Here is a 22,590-nt window from a genome sequence, read left to right as displayed (position 1 = left end):
ACTATTCTTTTATGCGTCTCCACACCAACAGAGAAAAATCAGGGTTCCGTGAGATAATATTTTCTGCAGCTAGACCATTAAGCCCAGAGAGAGAGGAGATAGGACCATAAACACAGGCTTCCTGCTCTTCTGGGAAACCATTTGTCATTAGGATTTTTAAAAAGCGTGTGTCACAGTGCCCATCCAGTGGCAGGGGTAACATATGGTGTTCTGCCGTGGGTGGGGGTTCGTGGCTGGGTGCGAGGGCAGATACAGTTCTCAATGACAAATGAGGCAAACAGAGATTCAGAATGGCCTGAATCAGAGTCAAGTAAGCCTTGGGCCTTGGGGGTCCATAATGCATCACTCTTTACTGTACTGTACTATAGAATTCCAGTAGTTAATATTTTTGCTGTAACTTTACAAACATTTGTACAGTGTAGATACCATGATTCACTTTTGTTCTAATGGTTTACAAGTCATTTCTAATCAAGTCTCACCTGGGTTTGATCATGGGCATTTCGAAGGTAATGTTCTCCACTAGCGTCGCATTGAGCAGCCAGGGCTTCTGGGAAGCGTAGGCCACAGAGCCTCTCTTCCTGCCAAGATAAACACAGTGAAAACAACTGACCACTGCCTGTCCAGGGATACAGCACTACTGTCATCCAAAGTAGCTGTTGCCACATATTTATTTTATACTTTGTTACAAGGTCTGAAATGAGCGAGGTAAAGTGGTTTTAGAGTGTTCAATAACAATGGAAGAGCAAGGTATTATCTTGCAGGCAATTACTTCAATGTATTGACTAGATACTGGCTGTATTCTTTTATATTGTGATAACAGTGATATACAGCATCTCCATAGTGACCATCTGGTGAAAGGAGTCATGTTGTGTGTGCTTACTGGATATCTCCATCATCAGCAGCATCTTTGTCTGATGTGGGGCTGCAATGGAAAATGCGCACGCACACACACACACACGCACACCGTTAGCCCAAGTAATGTCTACAGTCACCATCACAAACCAAAACAGGGCTATCATGTTGCCTTATATGAGCAGTAGCAGAACATCTATCATTAGATCTAAGTGTGTCTATAAATAAAAAACCTTGTATTACTTCCTGTTGTTTGCAGACTCATCAACTGGGTGCTCTGACGCACTGTGAGTATAGAGGAGTTGTTGAGAAAAGCTGAATACATGATGCCTAGATTTGCTGTTGATGTATGTACTCTGTTATTGTGTCTTGGTGCAGTTGTGGCATATTATGTTGTGTATTTGTGACATGTTGGGCGCGTTCGAGCGGCTCACTTTTGTCAAGTGACCATCGTTGGCTTTCAAAGTGTTGCATTATGGGGACAAAAACTGCCTGACTTGCGTCGACTGCATGAACTTTTTTTTTTTTTACATAAGTCATGTGTTCAATAGTCATGAAGTTTTTGACTGCAGTCGACTTTGAGTTTCTGCAGTTGCTTTTCACCAACTTCATCCTGCAGCCATCGCCTACATTGTGGGAGGCTCTATAGCCAACCAATCATTAGAGTCTTTTTGTTTGACGCGCGTGAACGTGACCAAAGATGTGACTAAAACGGTAACTGTAGAAACGGCCCATGGAGTTGGTGGAATAATTCTTTAATTCATGGCCACTTACTCAGCTGGGCCAGGGGCGCTTTAATTGGGTTAGGTGGCAATGACCGACAGATCTCATCCCCATAAAAGGAGGAAACCGCCATCGCCTGATCTCGCTGCTTTCTCTTCCTTAACTCCGATTTCTCCAGAAGTTCTGTGCGTCCATGAATCCACCGACTCTGTTACCTTTCATCTGAACTATCTGTTGCGATCGGTAGAGTGGGCCATCAATTATTGATTGTAGTTATTACCGCGGAGCGCGGCTTGGAGCGCACGCTTCAAACATATTGTGTAATGTGAATTGTCTATGATCACGGCCCTACGGATCCTCATAGGCCAATTATGCAATCGATATGGTTAATATGTAATGAAATGAATTACATGTACATATGAAGACAATTGAAAGGGTGAAATAAGAAACGTCATTGTTTGCTAACTGATCGACTTTGATACCAAACTCATGGGGATTATAGATTGAATAACCATTCCCTATTTGTGTTCTTTCATGATTATGATAAATAGTTACGAGCCTAAATGACTCATGGATTATGACTATTGACTTCTTAATGAACTGGATTGTTGAATTCCCTAATTATGTTAATGCTTGTTATGATTTGATCTTTGTGATTATGAATTTGATCGGACACATGTTATTTTGTTTCCTTTGTGATGCAGCACAGACTACTCAGTAAATATACCACTTTATGGTTAAAGGAATTCCTGCCTCAGTCTCATCCAGTCCTCTGTCACCTGACACGTGACCACCTGTTCACCTTCACTGTCAGTCATCCTACCTGTCCAGCTACCCACACAGATTCCACTAATATTTCAGTAACCAACCGCAATTGCCGCAATTCATGTACTGTATACAGGAACTCTCTCTCACCAATTGATTGTACAATGTACATATATTTTCTGATTGTTAGTGTATAATATGGGGATCGGAGATGTGTTATTTTAACATTATAAAGAACAACTTTTACCAACAATGGCAACACTGCCATGTTGCACTGAGCTTTGCTGTTGCAAAACCACATCAATAGCTAGGTTTTCATACAATATTCATGTTAATTTTGCATTCTGCATAAATTCACGCATAATTCATTTTACCAACACAAAAAGATCCCAACTTGCCTAGCATATTTTGATATGTCGACATTTGGAAAGTTTACAGAAAAATGTTCTGTTTCCATCAGACCTATAATTCTGATTTTTATCCAACATGCTTTACTCACATAAAAAAGTTGTCTGGAAACCTGGTGACTGTCCAACTTTTGGCTGTCACAGATGCACCTCCCCTGACTTCATTCCAGACTTTCGTCGGTGGCTTTCACCTTACCACTCAAATGTGCCCATAGTGTAGGTTGTGGCAATTGTGTAGGTGTGAGGTATTAGCGTAATAATTAAAAGATAAAGGAGAATGGATGACAGGAGCTCAGCCTGTCCTTGAGAGAAGGGGAGGAGGAGCTAGAATATTTTGCTGTGTTGTTGATAGGCCCTGCATGGGATGCATATCTAATTATACTGGACACCACAGACATGTCCTGGACAGGCTGTGCTCCACCACAGGATATTGGCTAGTGTTGATTTCAGTGTAACATTTATTGTGTTGATTTAGGAGTTACCTTAACTCTGTAAGTGTTAAATTAACTCATTAGTGGTAAAATAATCCCAGTGTTGGTGTTAATAACCAGTGTTGAGTGTGATTGTGTCAGTTCTACTCTGTGGAGAGTAAAAACGTTCCCATCAAAACCACGCCCGTCATTATCAGATTTCCCAGCATGCTCTACTGCAGGTAGATATTTGACTGATTGATTAATACTATGTTACACAAAGATAAATAACAATATTTGACTAATCCAATCAGTTAGTTAGATTTATTGCACCTGTTACTGTAATGGTTGTTCCAGTATAAATGGTTTAGGTAGTCTCCTCACAATGTTTCTAACCAAGTCATTCTGAATGCAGGTTGCAGGTGAAGAAAATTCCAACTGTTGGATGTCTTAACTCTAGCTGGATTTCAATAGGAATTACATCACTTTACAAGGCAGCATAATTTGACTGTCAAGCCTGATGTGGCTTGTAAACCAAGAGGTTCCTAACACCACTGTGTTAGGGTAAAACTTGGCTGTTAACTTCTCGGTGACAGGGGGCAGTATTTTCACGTCCATATGAAATGCATGCCCAAATTCAACTGCCTGCTACTCTGTCCCAGATGCTAATATATGCATATTATTATTAGTATTGGATGGAAAACACTCTGAAGTTTCTAAAACTGTTTGAATCATGTCTGTGAGTATAACAGAACTTATTTAGCAGGCGAAACCCAAAGGACAAACCCTTCAGATGTTTTTTTTGAGGTCACTCTCTTTTCAATGGGTTTTCATTGGGAATCCAGATTTCTTGCAGTTCCTATCGCTTCCACTGGATGTCAACAGTCTTTAGAAATTGGCTGAGATTTTTCCTTTGTGTAATGAAGAAGTACGGCCATCTTGAACGAGGGTACCTTGTAGTGTACTGTTAGATAGAGGCGCGTGACCAGAAAGCATGCTACAGATTGTTTTACTCCTGTATTAAACAAAGATCATCCCGTCTTCAATTTTTCGATTATTTACGTTAAAAAATACCTAAAGTTGTATTACAAAAGTAGTTTGAAATGTCTTGGCAAAGTTTACAGGTAACTTTTGAGATATTTTGTAGTCACATTGAGCATGTTGGAACCTGTGTTTTTCTGGATGAAACGTGCCAAATAAATGGACATTTTGGATATATATCGACGGATTTATTCGAACAAATGTACCATTTATGATGTTTATGGGACATATTGGAGTTCCAACGAAAAAAGCTTGTCAAAGGTAAGGCATGAATTATATTTTTATTTCTGCGTTTTGTGTCGCGCCTGCAGGGTTGAAATATACTTTTCTCTCTTGTTTTACTATGGTGCTATCCTCAGATAATAGCAGCGTTTGCTTTCGCCGAAAAGCCTTTTTGAAATCTGACATGTTGGCTGGATTGACATTAAGTGTAGCTTTAATTTGCTATCTTGCATGTGTGATTTCATGAAAGTTTGATTTTTATTGTAATTTATTTGAATTTGGCTGTGTTGTACCAGTTTAAGTGGTGCATTTTCTCTGGCTTTTGGCCAGGTGGGACGCTACCGTCCCACATATCCCAGAGAGGTTAAACTAAAGCATTATGATATATTTAATGTACTGTCCTAAAGAGTTCAAGTGTAATGATAATGTATATCTAGGAAGTCACTTGGTGAATTCCACAGGACTGAAAATGAACGAATTCAACAACTGTCCATCTCACAAATATAGTCATGGGTGGTAACTAGTGAGGGGGAAATGAAGCTTACTGAAGCGTTGAGGTTTTCCAGCCAATTGTGTCTAAAATAGGTTCATTACTCGAGACTTTGAACACAGTGTACACTAGTGGCACCTGCTGGTCAAAAGCATTTAGAGCAGACAAATTATTATAGATGACATCCCACACCCTGTAGCATGTGTGCAGCATAGCATTTTTGTCTTCTACCAAACCAATACAGAACCAATCAGGTGGTTGTTCGAAGAAACAAGTGATACATGCATTGGCACACTGCTTTGAAGTACAATGCTTAGCAATTTTCACTCAAAAAGCCAAGGCACACTAGGAAATTATATTGGAGGCATGGCTTAGTAGGGGTGTGGTGTTTAATTACTTCGTTTTGGCCACCCATGAGTAGAAGTGTTGTACCAGTTTAAGTGGTCTATGGTTATGTTAATTCAAGTTTGAGCATGTCTGCTGCTGCTAGTCCTGAAGTCTTTGTAAAAGCATAAGAACATGTGTCAGTGAAGACTTGTTAATGTAATGTTTAATTCAACGTGAGTGACCTTGTTAAGTGATTCGGACCTCTTTGCGTAATGGTTAAAATACTATGTGTTACTACAAAACAGTATAAAGTGTTAATTCCCTAAAACTGACAAAATGTAACAGCATCAGCACTAAGCACAGTGTTAATTTAACAGTGAAAAGTGTGAACCAAGTATACACTGGTCCAGTGTTAAATCAACATGACAATGTTAAATTTAACTTGCTGTGAGTGATTAAACAGTGGATTAGGTGGGGTGGTCCCTGGAGATTAAGGGGTGAATCCTAATGTCCATTTAAATAACAATTTCACTTCGGACCTGAAGGATTCATACCTGAAGTTGGGAGTAAGGTGTAGCAGTGATGGAACATTTACCTAATAACACCATAAGTGGAGCTTGTGCTGAGGTCTCATGTGGGACACTAAGCTCAGATACCAGTCTACTGTCTACAGTGTAGACTTATTAATAATTCACATTATGCATGAGCTGTAAAATCACTTTGTATAAAAAACACAACTTCATTATTGATTTAGTCTCCCAGTCCCTGCACAAAATAGTAATTATAAGAGCCTAAAGGTATGGTTTACAGACTGTATACTGTATAGCACTGCCTCAAACGGACAAAGTACAGAGACACACTCATTTCTCTTTTGAACTACTATGCACTGCTGCCCATCAAGTGTACACTAATTATATTTCTGACACTACCTCATACACAACCACATCCCCTAAAATATCTAAGAGGTTACTACACTAACGGTCATCTGGGATGCAACAGAGCAACCACAGGTTGGCAGCTATAACCTTGGTGTTCTTGATGTGATGCTTATTAAGGACAAAACCTCCCTCTCTACAGATCTCTAAAGGAAACCTACAGACCGGAACACCCTCCTTAGAGGTGACAGCTTTCATCCTTGTCCACTTATCAAAACTCTCCCTGTAAGTCCATTCAGCCGCATCGGAAGAATATGCCGCTCTGATGCTTCTTACCAGAGACAGACCACAGACCTCACACAAAAGTTGAATGAAAGAGGGTACAAAGACAATTGGGTAAAACATGCCAATGATCATTTTGAAGGGTAGGAAAGCCTTAAACCAAAAGTAAAAGAAAGAGCAGAACGTGTCCCATCATGCTTCACCCAATATGCACCATTGGGGAAGGCATTTAAGGACATTATCAGGAAGCACTGGTACATTATTGATACTGACCCACAAATAAAACTGATCTTTAAATATCCCCCATGTATGGTCTTTAAAAGAACCCCAAACATGAGAGACTTTGTGGTCAACTCTGATTATCCACCTGAGAAATAGGAAACTTTCTTGGACAAGGTTCCGGATGGTAATTACAAATGTGTCCAATGTGCACAAAACATTTTCAAGTATAAATGCGACTAATTTATCCACCCCTGCACAGGACAAAGGTTTCAAATCAAAGGCCTGGTTACCTTCATGTCCACCAATGTTGTTTACATGTTGAAATGTCCCTGTGGTCTGTAAGACAGACATAGGGAAAACCCATAGATGTCTTAAGATCTGGATCAGTGAGCACCGCAGCAATATACGGACAGGTGAGACAAAATAAACCCGGTTGCGGTTCATTTGGAATAGAAATGGTCAAGATGTCACACCGGGGAGGGGACACAGAGGAATCTTCTTCAAAGTGAATCTTTCTGGCTCCACAGGCTCACCACATTGTCTCCTCTTGGCCTTAACGAGGAGTTTGACTTGATGGCTGGGTGGCAGTATTGAGTAGCTTGGATGAATAAGGTGCCCAGAGTAAACTACTACTACTCATGCCCAGAAGCTAAGATATGCCTATTATTAGTATATTTGGATAGAGAACACTCTGAAGTTTCTAAAACTGTTTGAATGATGTCTGTGAGTATAACAGAACTCATATGGCAGGCAGAAACCTGAGAAAAAAATCCAACCAGGAAGTGGGAAATCTGAGGTTTGTAGTTTTTCAACTCTGCCTATCCAAGATAGTGTAAATGTGGTCCGATTGCACTTCCTAAGGCTTCCACTAGATGTCAACAGTCTTTAGAACCTTGTTTAAGGCTTCTACTGTGAAGGAGGAGGGAATGAGAGCTGATTGAGTCAGGTGTCTGGCAGAGTGCCATGAGCTCATTCAGGCGTGCACCTGTGTGAGGTAGCTGCGTTCCATCGCATTTCTAAAGACAAAGGAATTCTCAGGTTGGAACATTATTGAAGGTTTATGTTAAAAACACCCTAAAGATTGATTCTATACATGGTTTGACATGTTTCTATGAACTGTAATGGATTTTTTTTTACTTTCGTCTGGCCTGAGCGTCGTGAATTTGGACATAAATGATGGACTTTATCGAACAAAACAAACATTTATTGTGTAACTGGGATTCCTGGGAGTGCATTCTGATGAAGATCATCAAAGGTACGTGAATATTTATAATGCTATTTCTGACTTCTGTTGACTCCACAACATGGCAGATATCTGTATGGCTTGTTTTTGTGACTGAGCGCTGTACTCAGATTATTGCATGGTGTGCTTTTTCATTAAAGCTTTTTTTAAATCTGACACAAATGTTGCATTAAGTAGAAGTTTATCTAAAGTTCCATGCATAACACTTGTATTTCATTAACATTTATGATGAGTATTTCTGTAAATTGATGTGGCTGTCTGCAAAATCACTGGATGTTTTGGAAGCAAAACATTACTGAACGAAATGCGCCAATGTAAACTGAGATTTATCGAACAAAACATACATGTATTGTGTAACATGAAGTCCTATGAGGGTCATCTGATGAAGATCATCAAAGGTTAGTGATTCATTTTTTCTCTATTTCGGCTTTTTGTGACTCCTCTCTTTGGCTGGAAAAAAAACCCACGCTTTCGTCGTAAAGCCTTTTTGAAATCGGACACTGGGGTGGGATTAACAACAAGTTTATCTTTAAAATGGTGTAAAATACTTGTATGTTTGAGGAATTTTAATTATGAGATTTCTATTGTTTGAAGTTGGCACCATGCACTTTCACTGGCTGTTGTCATATCGATCCCGTTAGCGGGATCTAAGCCATAAGAAGTTTTTATAGTTCCAAAATGTCCAAACTACTGTTTTTTTAATCCTAATTGAATAGTGTGTATATATATTATATATTACTGTAAATATACAGTATATTCGGGAAGTATTCAAACCCCTTGACTTTTTCCACATTTCATTACGTTAGCCTTTTTCTAAAATTGATTTTTAAAAAGAATCCTCAACAATACCCCATACTGGCAAAGCAAAAACAAGGTTTTTAGACATTTTTGCAAATGTATAAAACCAAAAAAATGGAAATATTACATTTACATAACGCTTTACTAGGTACTTTGTTGTAGCACTTTTGGCAGCGATTACAGCCTCGAGTCTTGTTGAGTATGACACTACAAGCTTGGCACACATGTATTTGTGGCGTTTCTCCCATTCTTCTATGCAGATCCTCTCAAGCTCTGTCAGGTTAGATGGGGCGTGTTGCTGCACAGCTATTTTCAGGTCTCTCCAGAAATGTTCGATTGGGTTCAAGTCCGGGCTCTGGCTCGGCCACTCAAGGACATTCAGAGACTTGTCCTGAAGCCACTCCTGCGATGTCTTGGCTCTGTGCTTAGGGTCATTGTCCTGTTGGAAGGTGAACGTTCACCCACATTCTGAGGTCCTAAGAGCTCTGGAGCAGGTTTTCATCAAGGATCTCTGTACTTTGCTGTGTTCATTTTTCCCTCGATCCTGACTAGTCTCCCAGTCCCTGCCGCTGAAAAAACACCCCCACAGCATGATGCTGCCACCACCATGCTTCACCATAGGGATGGTTCTAGGATTCCTCCAGATGTGACGCTTGACATTCAGGCCAAAGAGTTCAATCTTGGTTTCATCAGACCAGAGAATCTTGTTTCTCATTGTCTGAGAGTCCTTTAAGTGCCTTTTTGGCAAACTCAAAGCGGGCCTTCTTGTGCCTTTTACTGAGGAGTGGCTTCCGTCACACCACTCTACTATAAAGGCCTGATTGGTGGAGTGCTGCAGAGATGGTCGTCCTTCTGGAAGGTTCTCCCATCTCCACAGAGGAGCTCTGGAGCATTGTCAGACTGACAGGTTCTTGGTCACCTCTCTAACCAAGGCTCTTCTCCCCCAATTGCTCAGTTTGGCTGGGCAGCCAGCTCTAGGAACAGTCGTGGTGGTTTCAAACTTCTTCCATTTAAGAATAATAGGCCACTGTGTGCTTGGGGACCATCAACACTGCAGAAATGTTTTGGTACCCTTCCCCAGATCTGTGCCTCGACACAATCCTTTCCCGGAGCGCTATGGACAATTTCTTCAACCTCATGGCTTTGTTTTTACTCTGACAGGCACCGTCAGCTGTGGGACCTTATATAGATAGGTGTGTGCCTTTCCAAATCATGTCCAATCAATTGAATTTACCATAGATGGACTCCAATCAAGTTGTAGAAACAGCTCAAGGATGATCAATGGAAACAGGATGCACCTGAGCTCAATTTCGAGTCTCATAGCAAAGGGTCTCAATACTTATGTAAATAAGGTCTTTCTGTTTTATAATTTTAATACATTTGCAAAAATGTCTAAAAACCTGTTTTCGCTTTGTCATTATGGGGTATTGTGTGTAGATGGATGAGGAAAAAAACATATTTAATACATTTTAGAATAAGGCTCTAATGTAACCAAATGTGGAAAAAGTTAAGGGTTCTGAATACTTTCTGAATGCACTGTATTTTTATACATTGAATGTTGATATTGTGAACCTAAACCTCCCAGGAAGTGATGTCACTGAGTACTGCCCCTATATATAAGACCTTCCACCCCCACCTGAGATATGGATGCCTGATGAAGACTTCAGGTTGTCCTAGTAAATCACCCGGGAGCATGAGTAGCAGCGTGCAGCATTTTCCTTTGTTTTTCAGTCTGGGTGAAACACTTATTTATGAATTACTCTGGTAACCCTGGCCTGCTGAGGGATTACTGATGTTTCCTGGATTCTGTCAGCAGGTACACACACAAGCATGCTCGCATGCATGGACATACACAAACAGCTTAGCATAGTACAGAGTTTAGTGTTTTATTAGAGAAAGTAGCAGAGCAGGACAGAGGGATTATCCAATGACAGGACAGGGACACCAGCCGTGTGTTAGTGTGTGTGTGTGTGTGTGTGAGTGTGAGTGGGTCATGCTGTGAGTGATATCATTGATGGATGGAAAGTTGAGCTGTTGTGACGGGGAAGCATTGCATATTCAAATGTATCCTGCTGTGTGTGTGTGTGTGTGTGTGTGTGTGTTTGTCTGTGTTTGTCTGTGTGTGTGTGTGTTTGTCTGTGTTTGTCTGTGTGTGTGTGTGTGTGTGTGTGTGTGTGTGTGTGTGTGTGTGTGTGTGTGTGTGTGTGTGTGTGTGTGTGTGTGTGTGTGTGTGTGTGTGTGTGTGTGTGTGTGTGTGTGTGTGTGTGTGTGTGTGTGTGTGTGTGTGTGTGTGTGTGTGAGAGTGTGTGAGAGAGAGTGTGTTGCCAGAGAAATAAACACTGCGTATGGCCTACTGGGAAATGCCTTCTAAACGTGATGTTGATGTGCTGTTTATCAGTGACTCCTGATCATATTGCGCCAACCTGGATTACACCTAGAACTATGGCAATGTTCCTGTGATTCAACACATTCACATACCTGTCATCTCCCTCTGAGTCCAGGCTGGGCAAACTGCAGACAATAGAAAGGGAGGAGAAAAAAACAGAGGTCAATATATCTCAAATAGATATATATATATATATATATATATATATATATATATATATATATATATCAAACTATGAACTCTTGCAGTTACAGAAGTATATATATTACATAAGTTTAGTATAGCTACTCTACTGTAGGGTGTCAGCAAATATAATTACAAGTTTATCCTATTCATCTATGGCAAAGATACTTATATGTTTCCCCTTTCATCTCTGTCTGGTTAGCTAGTTACAGGATAGCCTGGTCTTCGTCTGTCTGGTTAGCTAGTTACAGGATAGCCTGGTCTTCATCTGTCTGGTTAGCTAGTTACAGGATAGCCTGGTCTTTGTCTGTCTGGTTAGTTAGTTACAGGATAGCCTGGTCTTCATCTGTCTGGTTAGCTAGTTACAGGATAGCCTGGTCTTCATCTGTCTGGTTAGCTAGTTACAGGATAGCCTGGTCTTCGTCTGTCTGGTTAGCTAGTTACAGGATAGCCTGGTCTTCATCTGTCTGGTTAGCTAGTTACAGGATAGCCTGGTCTTCATCTGTCTGGTTAGCTAGTTACAGGATAGCCTGGTCTTCATCTGTCTGGTTAGCTAGTTACAGGATAGCCTGGTCTTCATCTGTCTGGTTAGCTAGTTACAGGATAGCTAGGTCTTCGTCTGTGTCTGGTTAGCTAGTTACAGGATAGCTAGGTCTTCATCTGTGTCTGGTTAGCTAGTTACAGGATAGCTAGGTCTTCATCTGTCTGGTTAGCTAGTTACAGGATAGCTAGGTCTTCATCTGTGTCTGGTTAGCTAGTTACAGGATAGCTAGGTCTTCAACCAGCATGGAACAAAACTCCTACGCAGTTAAGTCAACACATCCGTTAGTACTGCTGTGCACCACATCACATATGCCAAATAGGTGACTGTAATATATACTTTTATATCATTGATGCATTTTAAATGTTGTTTGATTTGCTTTGTGTATCACCACATTCAATTGAGATTATTATTATAGTGGAAAGATATGGGTTCTATGTAATTCCAGCTCCCAGATTGCAATTCATATGGCTTCCACTAGATGTCAACAGTCTTTGTTCATTGTTTCAGGCGTGTTTCTTCAAAAACAAGCAAGGATTTAGAGTTTTTGTACAAAGAGTCACGGTAAAATATGAGTCTGTTGGCACGCGACGAAGAAGACACGCGCTCATTAATTGCACTTTTCTATTGAACATACTTCTTTCCATATAAAATATTATAGCTTATTTACATTTTAGGGTACATGAGGATTAATAAGAAACATAGTTTTACTTGTTTGAATAAAGTTTAGCAGTAGCTTTTTGGACTCCTTTGTCTGCATGTTGAATGAGTGGATTACAGAAATCTATGGCGGCAACTAAATGGACTTTCTGGGATATAAAGAAGGATTTTATCTAACAACACGACCATTCATGTTGTAGCTGGGACCCTTGGGATTGCAAATCAGAGGAAGATCTTCAAAAGTAAGTGATTTATTTAATCGCTATTTGTGATTTTATGAAGCCTGTGCTGGTTGAAAAATATGTTGATGTGGGGCTCCATCCTTAAACAATTGCATGGTATGCTTTTGCTGTAAATCCTATTGTAAATCGGACAATGCAGTTAGATCAACAAGCTTTTAAACAATTTAAGATACTTGTATGTTCATAAATGTTTATTACGATTATTTATTTGAATTGGGCGCCCTCCAATTTCACTGGATGTTGTCGACAGGTGTCCCGCTAGTTCAGAACAATGATTTCAATAACCATGTCTCTGTCACTAACACATATAGTCACGGGTGGTAACTGCAATTCACTCTGGGTAAAATGAACCCTGGGAAATATGCAAATCAGGCCTTACACCACACAGTGTTAAAACAACTCCCCAAAATGATTTCCAATAACACTACAGGTGTTAATTTTTATACTGAGAACGTGTAACAGCGTCAGGACTAAGCCAAGTGATTACTCTACAGTAGAGCTAATCAAACACCCCAATCAAGTTAATTTGAGCACTTTAAGAGTTGAATGAAGAACACTGCAGAGTTAAATCTTTAACACTTTCAAAAGTGTTATTTTAACACAAGTACAGTGGGACTCATATGTTCACTGAAAATAGTGTACATTTAACACTTTCATAGTTAACTGTACACCATTGATTTTGCTGTGCAGGAGACAGCTGTTTGAGTACACCTGGCACAGTTTGAACTTCCCCAGGCCAGTAGACAGCTGTTCGGGTAACCATCCTAGGCTCAGTTCGAACTTCCCCAGGCCAGTAGACACTACTGTTGTATTTTTAGCCTTGACCAGTTGACATGTACCTGGGTCAGTGTTTCTGATGAAGTGAGTTCACAGCCAGAGAAGTGAGAGCTGAAAATCCAGTATCAGATTACCCAGCCTTAATTCCTAACCTTAACCATTAGGAGGATAGGAAACCATCTGACTCTAGGGGCATCTTCTACACTCTGTGTTTTCACACCATCAGGGATTTAAAATTGCTGCCTGTCAGGGGGACACAGCCAGGGAACACAGCTGTCACCAAACATTTCAGAAGACTGACATGTAAGAACCCGACAGTATCTCACTCACACACACACACACACACACACACACACACACACACACACACACACACCATAGAGATAGAGGACTCATATTTATAGGTTACGACCCATATTGCGGCTATAACCCATAGGAATCCCCATCCAATTGACTACTTCTCTGATTCAGAGGGGTTGGGTGCGGAAGACACATTTCGGTTGACTACATTCAGTTGCACAACAAGGTATCCCGCTTCCCCCCTCCGTCTAAAAAAAACAAACAACCAATGTGATTAATGACTCCAACCTAAGTGTATGTAAACTTCTGACTTCAACTGTATATAGACAACATATACACATTTTCTCACACACACTACAGTGACACTCCCACAGAAAACCCACACACATTCACTACATACGCACACAACACACACACGCACTTCCATGGTGTCTCCACTGTCTCCGTGCTGTTTATCGCTACTTGGCTACCTGCAACTATTTTGGGCTTTTTACTCTTAATAACCATTTAATCAAACTCTGTATTGAACAAGTTTATCAACGTCTTAGTTTTGTCCTCACATTACTTTTTTAATTTAACATTTTCACCCCGGACGCTTTATCTGGACATCTGCAGGACCTTCTCCAGCCGAAAAAGCTAAGTAACATTATGCCTTCTCATTGCAGTTTCTGTTTCCAGAAAAACTATTGCCTTATGGTGGGGAGTCGCAAGCTCGACTACAGACACAATCGTTAGGCAAAGGCAATTGAAAAGTAGGAAAAATGATACAGCGTCTGTGCCACCATTAAATCCAGGTAGTAGTGTTAATCATCACAGTCCCGGCAGACGGACAATTTTCTCATGGCTTCTGGAAAGAAACGCTGTCGGCATGCTCAACAGGTGTCGCTCATTCAGCCTATAGAAACTTTCAACCGGTTTTATGACAGCAAATTTCAATTTAAGAAAAACAAATGACTACATTTTTGGCTTTTGAGCTTCTAGTCATGAAATATATTGTCATGTATTGTCATGTTGTGTCTCTGTCCTTTCCTTTCACCCTGTCTCCCTCTGCTGGTCGTATTAGGTTACCTTTTCTCCCCCGCTTTCCCCCAGCTGTTCCTTGTCTCCTCCTGACTACCTCGTCACCCGTTTCCCACCTGTTCCCTTTTTCCCTCTGATTAGTCCCCTATATCTCTCTCTGTTTTTGTTCCTGTCCTTGTCGGATTCTTGTTTGTTGTGTTTCATGCCTGAGCCAGACTATCGTCATGTTTGCTGTAACCTTGTCCTGTCCTGTCGGAATCTGCCGGTCTATCTGAGCCTACCTATGTTTGGTTATTAAAGAAGCTCTGTTTAAGTTAGTTCGCTTTTGGGTCCTCATTCACTCACCGTAACAGAAGAATCCGACCAAGAATGGACCCAGCGACTTCGGATCCTCTCCACTCAGCCGTCGAGATCCAGGGAGCGATGCTAGGCAGACACGAGCAGGAATTGTCTGCTGCTCGACATGCCGTTGAGACCCTGGCCACCCAAGTCTCCAACCTCACAGAACAGGTTCACCATCTCCGCCTTGATCCACCGGCCACTTCCAGGGCTTTCGAATCTCCGGAGCCCAGAATCAATAACCCGCCGTGTTACTCTGGGGAGCCCACTGAATGCCGCTCGTTCCTCACCCAGTGTGATATTGTGTTTTCTCTCCAGCCCAACACTTACGCCAGGAGCACTGCTCGTGTCGCCTACGTCATATCTCTCCTTACTGGACGGGCTCGTGAGTGGGGCACGGCAATCTGGGAGGCAAGGGCTGAGTGTACTAACCAGTATCAGGACTTTAAGGAGGAGATGATACAGGTTTTTGATCGATCTGTTTTTGGGGAGGAGGCTTCCAGGGCCCTGTCTTCCCTATGTCAAGGCAATCGATCCATAACAGACTACTCTATTGAGTTTCGCACTCTTGCTGCCTCCAGTGGCTGGAACGAGCCGGCCTTGCTCGCTCGTCTTCTGGAGGGTCTCCGCGCAGAGGTAAAGGATGAGATTCTCTCCCGGGAGGTTCCTTCCAGCGTGGATTCCTTGATTGAACTCGCTATTCGCATTGAGCGACGGGTTGATCTTCGTCACCGAGCTCGTGGAAAGGAGCTCGCGTTCTCCGTTGCCCCCCTCTCCGCATCACTACCATCTTCCTCTGCCGGCTCGGGAGCTGAGCCTATGCAGCTGGGAGGTATCCGCATCTCGACTAAGGAGAGGGAACGGAGAATCACCAACCGCCTCTGTCTCTATTGCGGTTCTGCTGGTCATTTTGTCACTTCATGTACAGTAAAAGCCAGAGCTCATCAGTAAGCGGAGGGCTACTGGTGAGCGCTACTACTCCTGTCTCTCCTTCAAGATCCTGCACTACCTTGTCGGTCCATCTACGCTGGCCCGGTTCGTCAGCTTCCTGCAGTGCCTTAATAGACTCTGGGGCGGAGGGCTGTTTTATGGACGAGACTTGGGCTCGGGAACATGACATTCCTCTCAGACAGTTAAGGGAGTCCACGGCCTTGTTCGCCCTGGATGGTAGTCCTCTCCCCAGGATTCAGCGTGAGACGCTACCTTTAACCCTCACTGTTTCTGGTAATCATAGCGAAACCATTTCTTTTTTGATTTTTCGTTCACCTTTTACACCTGTTGTTTTGGGCCATCCCTGGCTAGTTTGTCATAATCCTTCCATTAATTGGTCTAGTAATTCTATCCTCTCCTGGAACGTCTCTTGTCATGTGAAATGTTTAATGTCTGCTATCCCTCCTGTCTCCTCTGTCTCTTCTTCACAGGAGGAGCCTGGTGATTTGACAGGGGTGCCGGAGGAATATCACGATCTGCGCACGGTGTTCAGTCGGTCCAGGGCCACCTCTCTTCCTCCACACTGGTCGTATGATTGTAGTATTGATCTCCTTCCGGGAACCACTCCCCCCCGGGGTAGACTATACTCTCTGTCGGCTCCCGAACGTAAGGCTCTCGAGGATTATTTGTCTGTAGCTCTTGACGCCGGTACCATAGTCCCCTCCTCCTCTCCCGCCGGAGCGGGGTTTTTTTTTGTCAAGAAGAAGGACGGGTCTCTGCGCCCCTGCATAGATTATCGAGGGCTGAATGACATAACAGTTAAGAATCGTTATCTGCTTCCTCTTATGTCTTCAGCCTTCGAGATCCTGCAGGGAGCCAGGTTTTTCACTAAGTTGGACCTTCGTAACGCTTACCATCTCGTGCGCATCAGGGAGGGGGACGAGTGGAAGACGGCGTTTAACACTCCGTTAGGGCACTTTGAATACCGGGTTCTTCCTTTCGGCCTCGCTAACGCTCCAGCTGTCTTTCAGGCATTAGTCAATGATGTCCTGAGAGACATGCTGAACATCTTTGTTTTCGTTTACCTTGACGATATCCTGATTTTTTCACCGTCACTCCAGATTCATCTTCAGCACGTTCGACGTGTCCTCCAGCGCCTTTTAGAGAATTGTCTTTTTGTGAAGGCTGAGAAGTGCACTTTTCATGCCTCCTCCGTCACATTTCTCGGTTCTGTTATTTCCGCTGAAGGCATTAAGATGGATCCCGCTAAGGTCCAAGCTGTCATTGATTGGCCCGCCCCTAAGTCACGCGTCGAGCTGCAGCGCTTTCTCAGCTTCGCGAACTTCTATCGTCGTTTCATCCGTAATTTCGGTCAGGTGGCAGCTCCTCTCGCAGCCCTTACTTCTGTCAAGACGTGCTTTAAGTGGTCCGTTTCCGCCCAGGGAGCTTTTGATCTCCTCAAGAATCGTTTTACATCCGCTCCTATCCTTGTTACACCTGACGTCTCTAGACAGTTCGTTGTCGAGGTTGACGCGTCAGAGGTGGGCGTGGGAGCCATTCTTTCTCAGCGCTCCCTCTCTGACGACAAGGTCCACCCATGCGCGTATTTTTCTCATCGCCTGTCCCCGTCGGAACGTAACTATGATGTGGGAAACCGCGAACTGCTCGCCATCCGGTTAGCCCTAGGCGAATGGCGAGAGTGGTTGGAGGGGGCGACCGTTCCTTTTGTCGTTTGGACTGACCATAGGAACCTTGAGTACATCCGTTCTGCCAAACGACTTAATGCGCGTCAGGCGCGTTGGGCGCTGTTTTTCGCTCGTTTCGAGTTCGTGATTTCTTATCGTCCGGGCTCTAAGAACACCAAGCCTGATGCTTTATCTCGTCTCTTCAGTTCTTCAGTAGCCTCCACTGACCCCGAGGGGATTCTCCCTGAGGGGCGTGTTGTCGGGTTGACTGTCTGGGGAATTGAGAGGCAGGTAAAGCAAGCGCTCACTCACACTCCGTCGCCGCGCGCTTGTCCTAGGAACCTTCTTTTCGTTCCCGTTCCTACTCGTCTGGCCGTTCTTCAGTGGGCTCACTCTGCCAAGTTAGCCGGCCACCCTGGCGTTCGGGGTACGCTTGCTTCCATTCGCCAGCGTTTTTGGTGGCCCACCCGGGAGCATGACACGCGTCGTTTCGTGGCTGCTTGTTCGGTCTGCGCGCAGACTAAGTCCGGTAACTCCCCTCCTGCCGGCCGTCTCAGGCCGCTGCCCATTCCCTCTCGACCGTGGTCTCACATCGCCTTAGATTTTGTCACCGGACTGCCTTCGTCAGCGGGGAAGACTGTTATTCTTACGGTTGTCGATAGGTTCTCTAAGGCGGCTCATTTCATTCCCCTTGCTAAGCTTCCTTCTGCTAAAGAGACGGCACAAATCATCATCGAGAATGTTTTCAGAATTCATGGCCTTCCGTCAGACGTCGTTTCGGACAGAGGTCCGCAATTCACGTCTCAATTTTGGAGGGAGTTTTGCCGTTTGATTGGGGCTTCCGTCAGTCTCTCTTCCGGCTTTCACCCCCAGTCTAACGGTCAAGCAGAACGGGCCAATCAGACTATTGGTCGCATCTTACGCAGTCTTTCTTTTCGCAACCCTGCGTCTTGGTCAGAACAGCTCCCCTGGGCAGAATACGCCCACAACTCGCTTCCTTCGTCTGCGACCGGGCTATCTCCTTTTCAGAGTAGCCTCGGGTACCAGCCTCCGCTGTTCTCATCTCAGTTCGCCGAGTCCAGCGTCCCCTCCGCTCAGGCTTTTGTCCAACGTTGCGAGCGCACCTGGAAGAGGGTCAGGTCTGCACTTTGCCGTTATAGGACGCAGACTGTGAGGGCTGCTAATAAGCGTAGAACTAAGAGTCCTAGATATTGTCGCGGTCAGAGAGTTTGGCTCTCCACTCAGAACCTTCCCCTTAAGACGGCTTCTCGCAAGTTGACCCCGCGGTTCATTGGTCCGTTCCGTATTTCTCGGGTCATTAATCCTGTCGCAGTTCGACTTCTTCTTCCGCGATACCTTCGTCGCGTCCACCCGGTCTTCCATGTCTCCTGTATTAAGCCCGTTCTTCGCGCCCCCGCTCGTCTTCCCCCCCCCCCCCCCCCATCCTTGTCGAGGGCGCACCCATCTACAGGGTCCGCAGGATTTTGGACATGCGTCCTCGGGGCCGTGGTCACCAGTACCTCGTTGATTGGGAGGGGTACGGTCCTGAGGAGAGGAGTTGGGTTCCCTCTCGGGACGTGCTGGACCGTGCGCTGATCGAGGATTTCCTCCGTTGCCGCCAGGTTTCCTCCTCGAGTGCGCCAGGAGGCGCTCGGTGAGTGGGGGGGTACTGTCATGTATTGTCATGTTGTGTCTCTGTCCTTTCCTTTCACCCTGTCTCCCTCTGCTGGTCGTATTAGGTTACCTTTTCTCCCCCGCTTTCCCCCAGCTGTTCCTTGTCTCCTCCTGACTACCTCGTCACCCCGTTTCCCACCTGTTCCCTTTTTCCCTCTGATTAGTCCCCTATATCTCTCTCTGTTTTTGTTCCTGTCCTTGTCGGATTCTTGTTTGTTGTGTTTCATGCCTGAGCCAGACTATCGTCATGTTTGCTGTAACCTTGTCCTGTCCTGTCGGAATCTGCCGGTCTATCTGAGCCTACCTATGTTTGGTTATTAAAGAAGCTCTGTTTAAGTTAGTTCGCTTTTGGGTCCTCATTCACTCACCGTAACATATATGCAATCTACTCAATCACTTTTTATAGCTACTGTTTACAGGCCTCCTGGGCCGTATACAGCGTTCCTCACGAAGTTTCCTGAATTCCTATCGGACCTCGCAGTCATGGCAGATAATATTCTATTTTTTGGTGACTTCAACATTCACATGGAGAAGTCCACAGACCCACTCTAAAAGGCTTTCGAGAGCCATCATCGACTCAGTGGGTTTTGTCCAACATGTCTCAGGATCTACGCATTGCCATAATCATACCTTGGATTTAGTTTTGTCCCGTGGAGTAAATATTGTGGATGTAAATGTTTTTCCTCATAATCCTGGACTATCGTACCACAATTTTATTATGTTTGCAATCGCAACAAACAATCTGCTCAGACCCCAACCAAGGATCATCAAAAGCTGCGCTATAAATTCTCAGACAACCCAAAGATTCCTAGATGCCCTTCCAGACTCCCTCCACCTACCTAAGGATGTCAGAGTACAAAAATCTGTTATCACCTCACATGAGGATCTAAACTTAACCTTTGTAATAGCCTAGACGCACCTCTGAAACCAAAAAACATTTGTCAAAAGAAACTAGCTCCCTGGTATACAGAAAGTACCCGAGCTCTGAAGAAAAGCTTCCAGAAAATTGGAACGGAAATGATACTCCACCAAACTGGAAGTCTTCTGACTAGCTTGGATAGACAGTACCGTGCAGTATCGAAGAGATCTTACTGCTGCTCGACCAGGCTACTTTTACAACCTGATTGAAGAGAAACGGAACAATCAAAAAATGTATTTTGTCACTGTCGCCAAGCTAACTAAAAAGCAGAATTCCCCAAGTGAGGATGGCCTTCACTTCAGCAGCGAAGAATTCATGAACTTCTTCGACAAAAAGATAATGATAATTAGAAAGCAAATTATGGATTCCTCTTCAAATATGCATATTTCTACACAACTAATTTGTTCTGAGTCTGCAAAGAACTGCTACGACCTAGGATAAATGGAGACAAGTTTTTTTAACATGTATCTCGACACATTTACGAAAATAGTCATGGCCTCTAAACCTGCCAACTGCCGACTGGAGCCTATTCCAAATAAACTACTGAAAGAGCTACTTCCTGTGCTTGGCACTCCTATGTTAAACATAATAAACAGTTCCCTATCCTCCGATTGTGTAGAAAACTCACTAAAAGTGGCAATATAACCTCTCCTGAAAAAGCCAAATGTTGTCCCGGAAAATTATAAAACAAATTGGCCTGTATTGAATCTCCCATTCCTCTCAAAAAAATTGGAAAATGCTGTGCGCAGCAACTCACTGCTTTCTTGAAGACAATTAATGTATTCTAAATGCTCCAGTCTGGTTTTAGACCCCACCATAGTACTGAGACTGCACTTGTGAATGTGGTAAATTACCTCGTGTTCCTAGACTTTAGCATCACTTTTGACACCATAGATCAGCACATTCTTTGAAAAGTCAAATGAGAGCATACTCTGTTTCCGGTTTCTGTTTGATGACAACAGCCACACAAATACAACAACAGGTTGTTAGCCATTTCATTTTGTGATGTTTCATTTGTTCTCGACTGCTACAGTAATTTAAATTAAGGCTGTCGATGGCCGCTATAGGCTACAGTAATTTAAAGAAAGGCTGTCAATGGCCGCTATGGGTTCTATTAATGAATTTTGAAATGACAAAACATATCAGTAACATTCCACCCATGTTGCCATTAGAGGGCGCTTTGGTTATTTGACTGCAGGAAAGGGTACCAGAGAGTTGGTGCTAAATACCTTCTATGTTCTACAAGGTTAGCAACACTGAACTATGCATGAGAGCACCAGCTGATCCGGACGACTGTGTGATCACGCTCTCCGTAGCTGATGTGAGTAAGGCCTTTAAACAGGTTAACATTCACAAGGCTGCAGGAGCCAGATGGATCACCAGGATGCGTACTCAGCTGACAACTGCATGTTCAACCTCTCCCTGACCCAGTCTGTAATACCTACATGTTTCAAGCAGACCACCATAGTCCCTGTGCCCAAGAACGGCAAGCTGTCTAAATAACTATTGCCCCGTAGCACTCACATCTGTAGCCATGAAATGCTTTAAAAGTCTGGTCATGACTCACATCAACACCATCATCCCAGACACCCTGGACCCACCCCACTTCGCATACCGCCCCAACATATCCACAGATGACACAATCGCTATTGCACTCCACACTTCCCTTTCCCACCTGAACAAAAGGAAAACCTACATGAAAATGCTGTTCATTGACTACAGCTCAGCGTTCAACACCATTGTGCCATCCAAGCTCATCACTAAGCTAAGTACCCTGGGATTAAACACTTCCCTCTGCATCTGGATCCTGGACTTCCTGACTGGCCACCCCCGGTGGTGAGGATAGGTAACAACAACTATGCCACGCTGATCCTCAACACAGGGGCCCTTCAGGGGTGCGCTCTTAGTCTCCTCCTGCACTGCCTGTTCACCCACGATGGCATGGCCACGCACAACTCCAACACCATCATTACATTTGCAGACGACACAATGGTAGTAGGCCTGAACACCAACGACATTGAGACCTGGCAGTATGGTGCCAGGACAACAACCTCTCCCTCAATGCCAGCAAGACCAAGGAGGGCCAAGCACACCCCCAGGAACAGGTTGAGAGCTTCGAGTTCCTTGGTGTCCACATCACTAAGGAACTATCATGGTCCACACGCATCAATCAACACAGTCATAAAGAGGGCATGACAATACCTCTTCTCCCTCAGGAGATTGAAAAGATTTGGCATGGGCCCTCAGATCCTCAAAAAGTTCTACAGCTTCTACAGC

The 22,590-nt window shown here is 43.7% G+C and overlaps 1 protein-coding gene across 2 annotated transcripts in view; it reads right to left on the bottom strand.

Annotated features, from left to right (window-relative positions):
- The window catches only part of LOC110522733 (ATP-binding cassette sub-family C member 8-like), a 136,548-nt gene that overhangs the window by 37,257 nt on the left and 76,701 nt on the right, over positions 1-22,590 (bottom strand). For both annotated transcript variants that reach the window (XM_036969078.1, XM_036969077.1), the window contains exons 17-19: positions 11,136-11,168; positions 881-922; positions 480-578 (exon numbers count right to left, since the gene is read on the bottom strand). In XM_036969078.1, coding sequence (XP_036824973.1) covers positions 480-578; positions 881-922; positions 11,136-11,168 — 174 coding nt within the window. The remainder of the gene's footprint in view (positions 1-479; positions 579-880; positions 923-11,135; positions 11,169-22,590) is intronic.

The sequence above is a fragment of the Oncorhynchus mykiss genome, chromosome 30, assembly GCF_013265735.2.
Source record: "Oncorhynchus mykiss isolate Arlee chromosome 30, USDA_OmykA_1.1, whole genome shotgun sequence".
NCBI classification, from domain to species: Eukaryota; Metazoa; Chordata; class Actinopteri; order Salmoniformes; family Salmonidae; genus Oncorhynchus; species Oncorhynchus mykiss.
The sequence above is the reverse complement of the archived record's forward strand: the minus strand, read 5'-3'. Positions and strand labels throughout refer to the sequence as shown.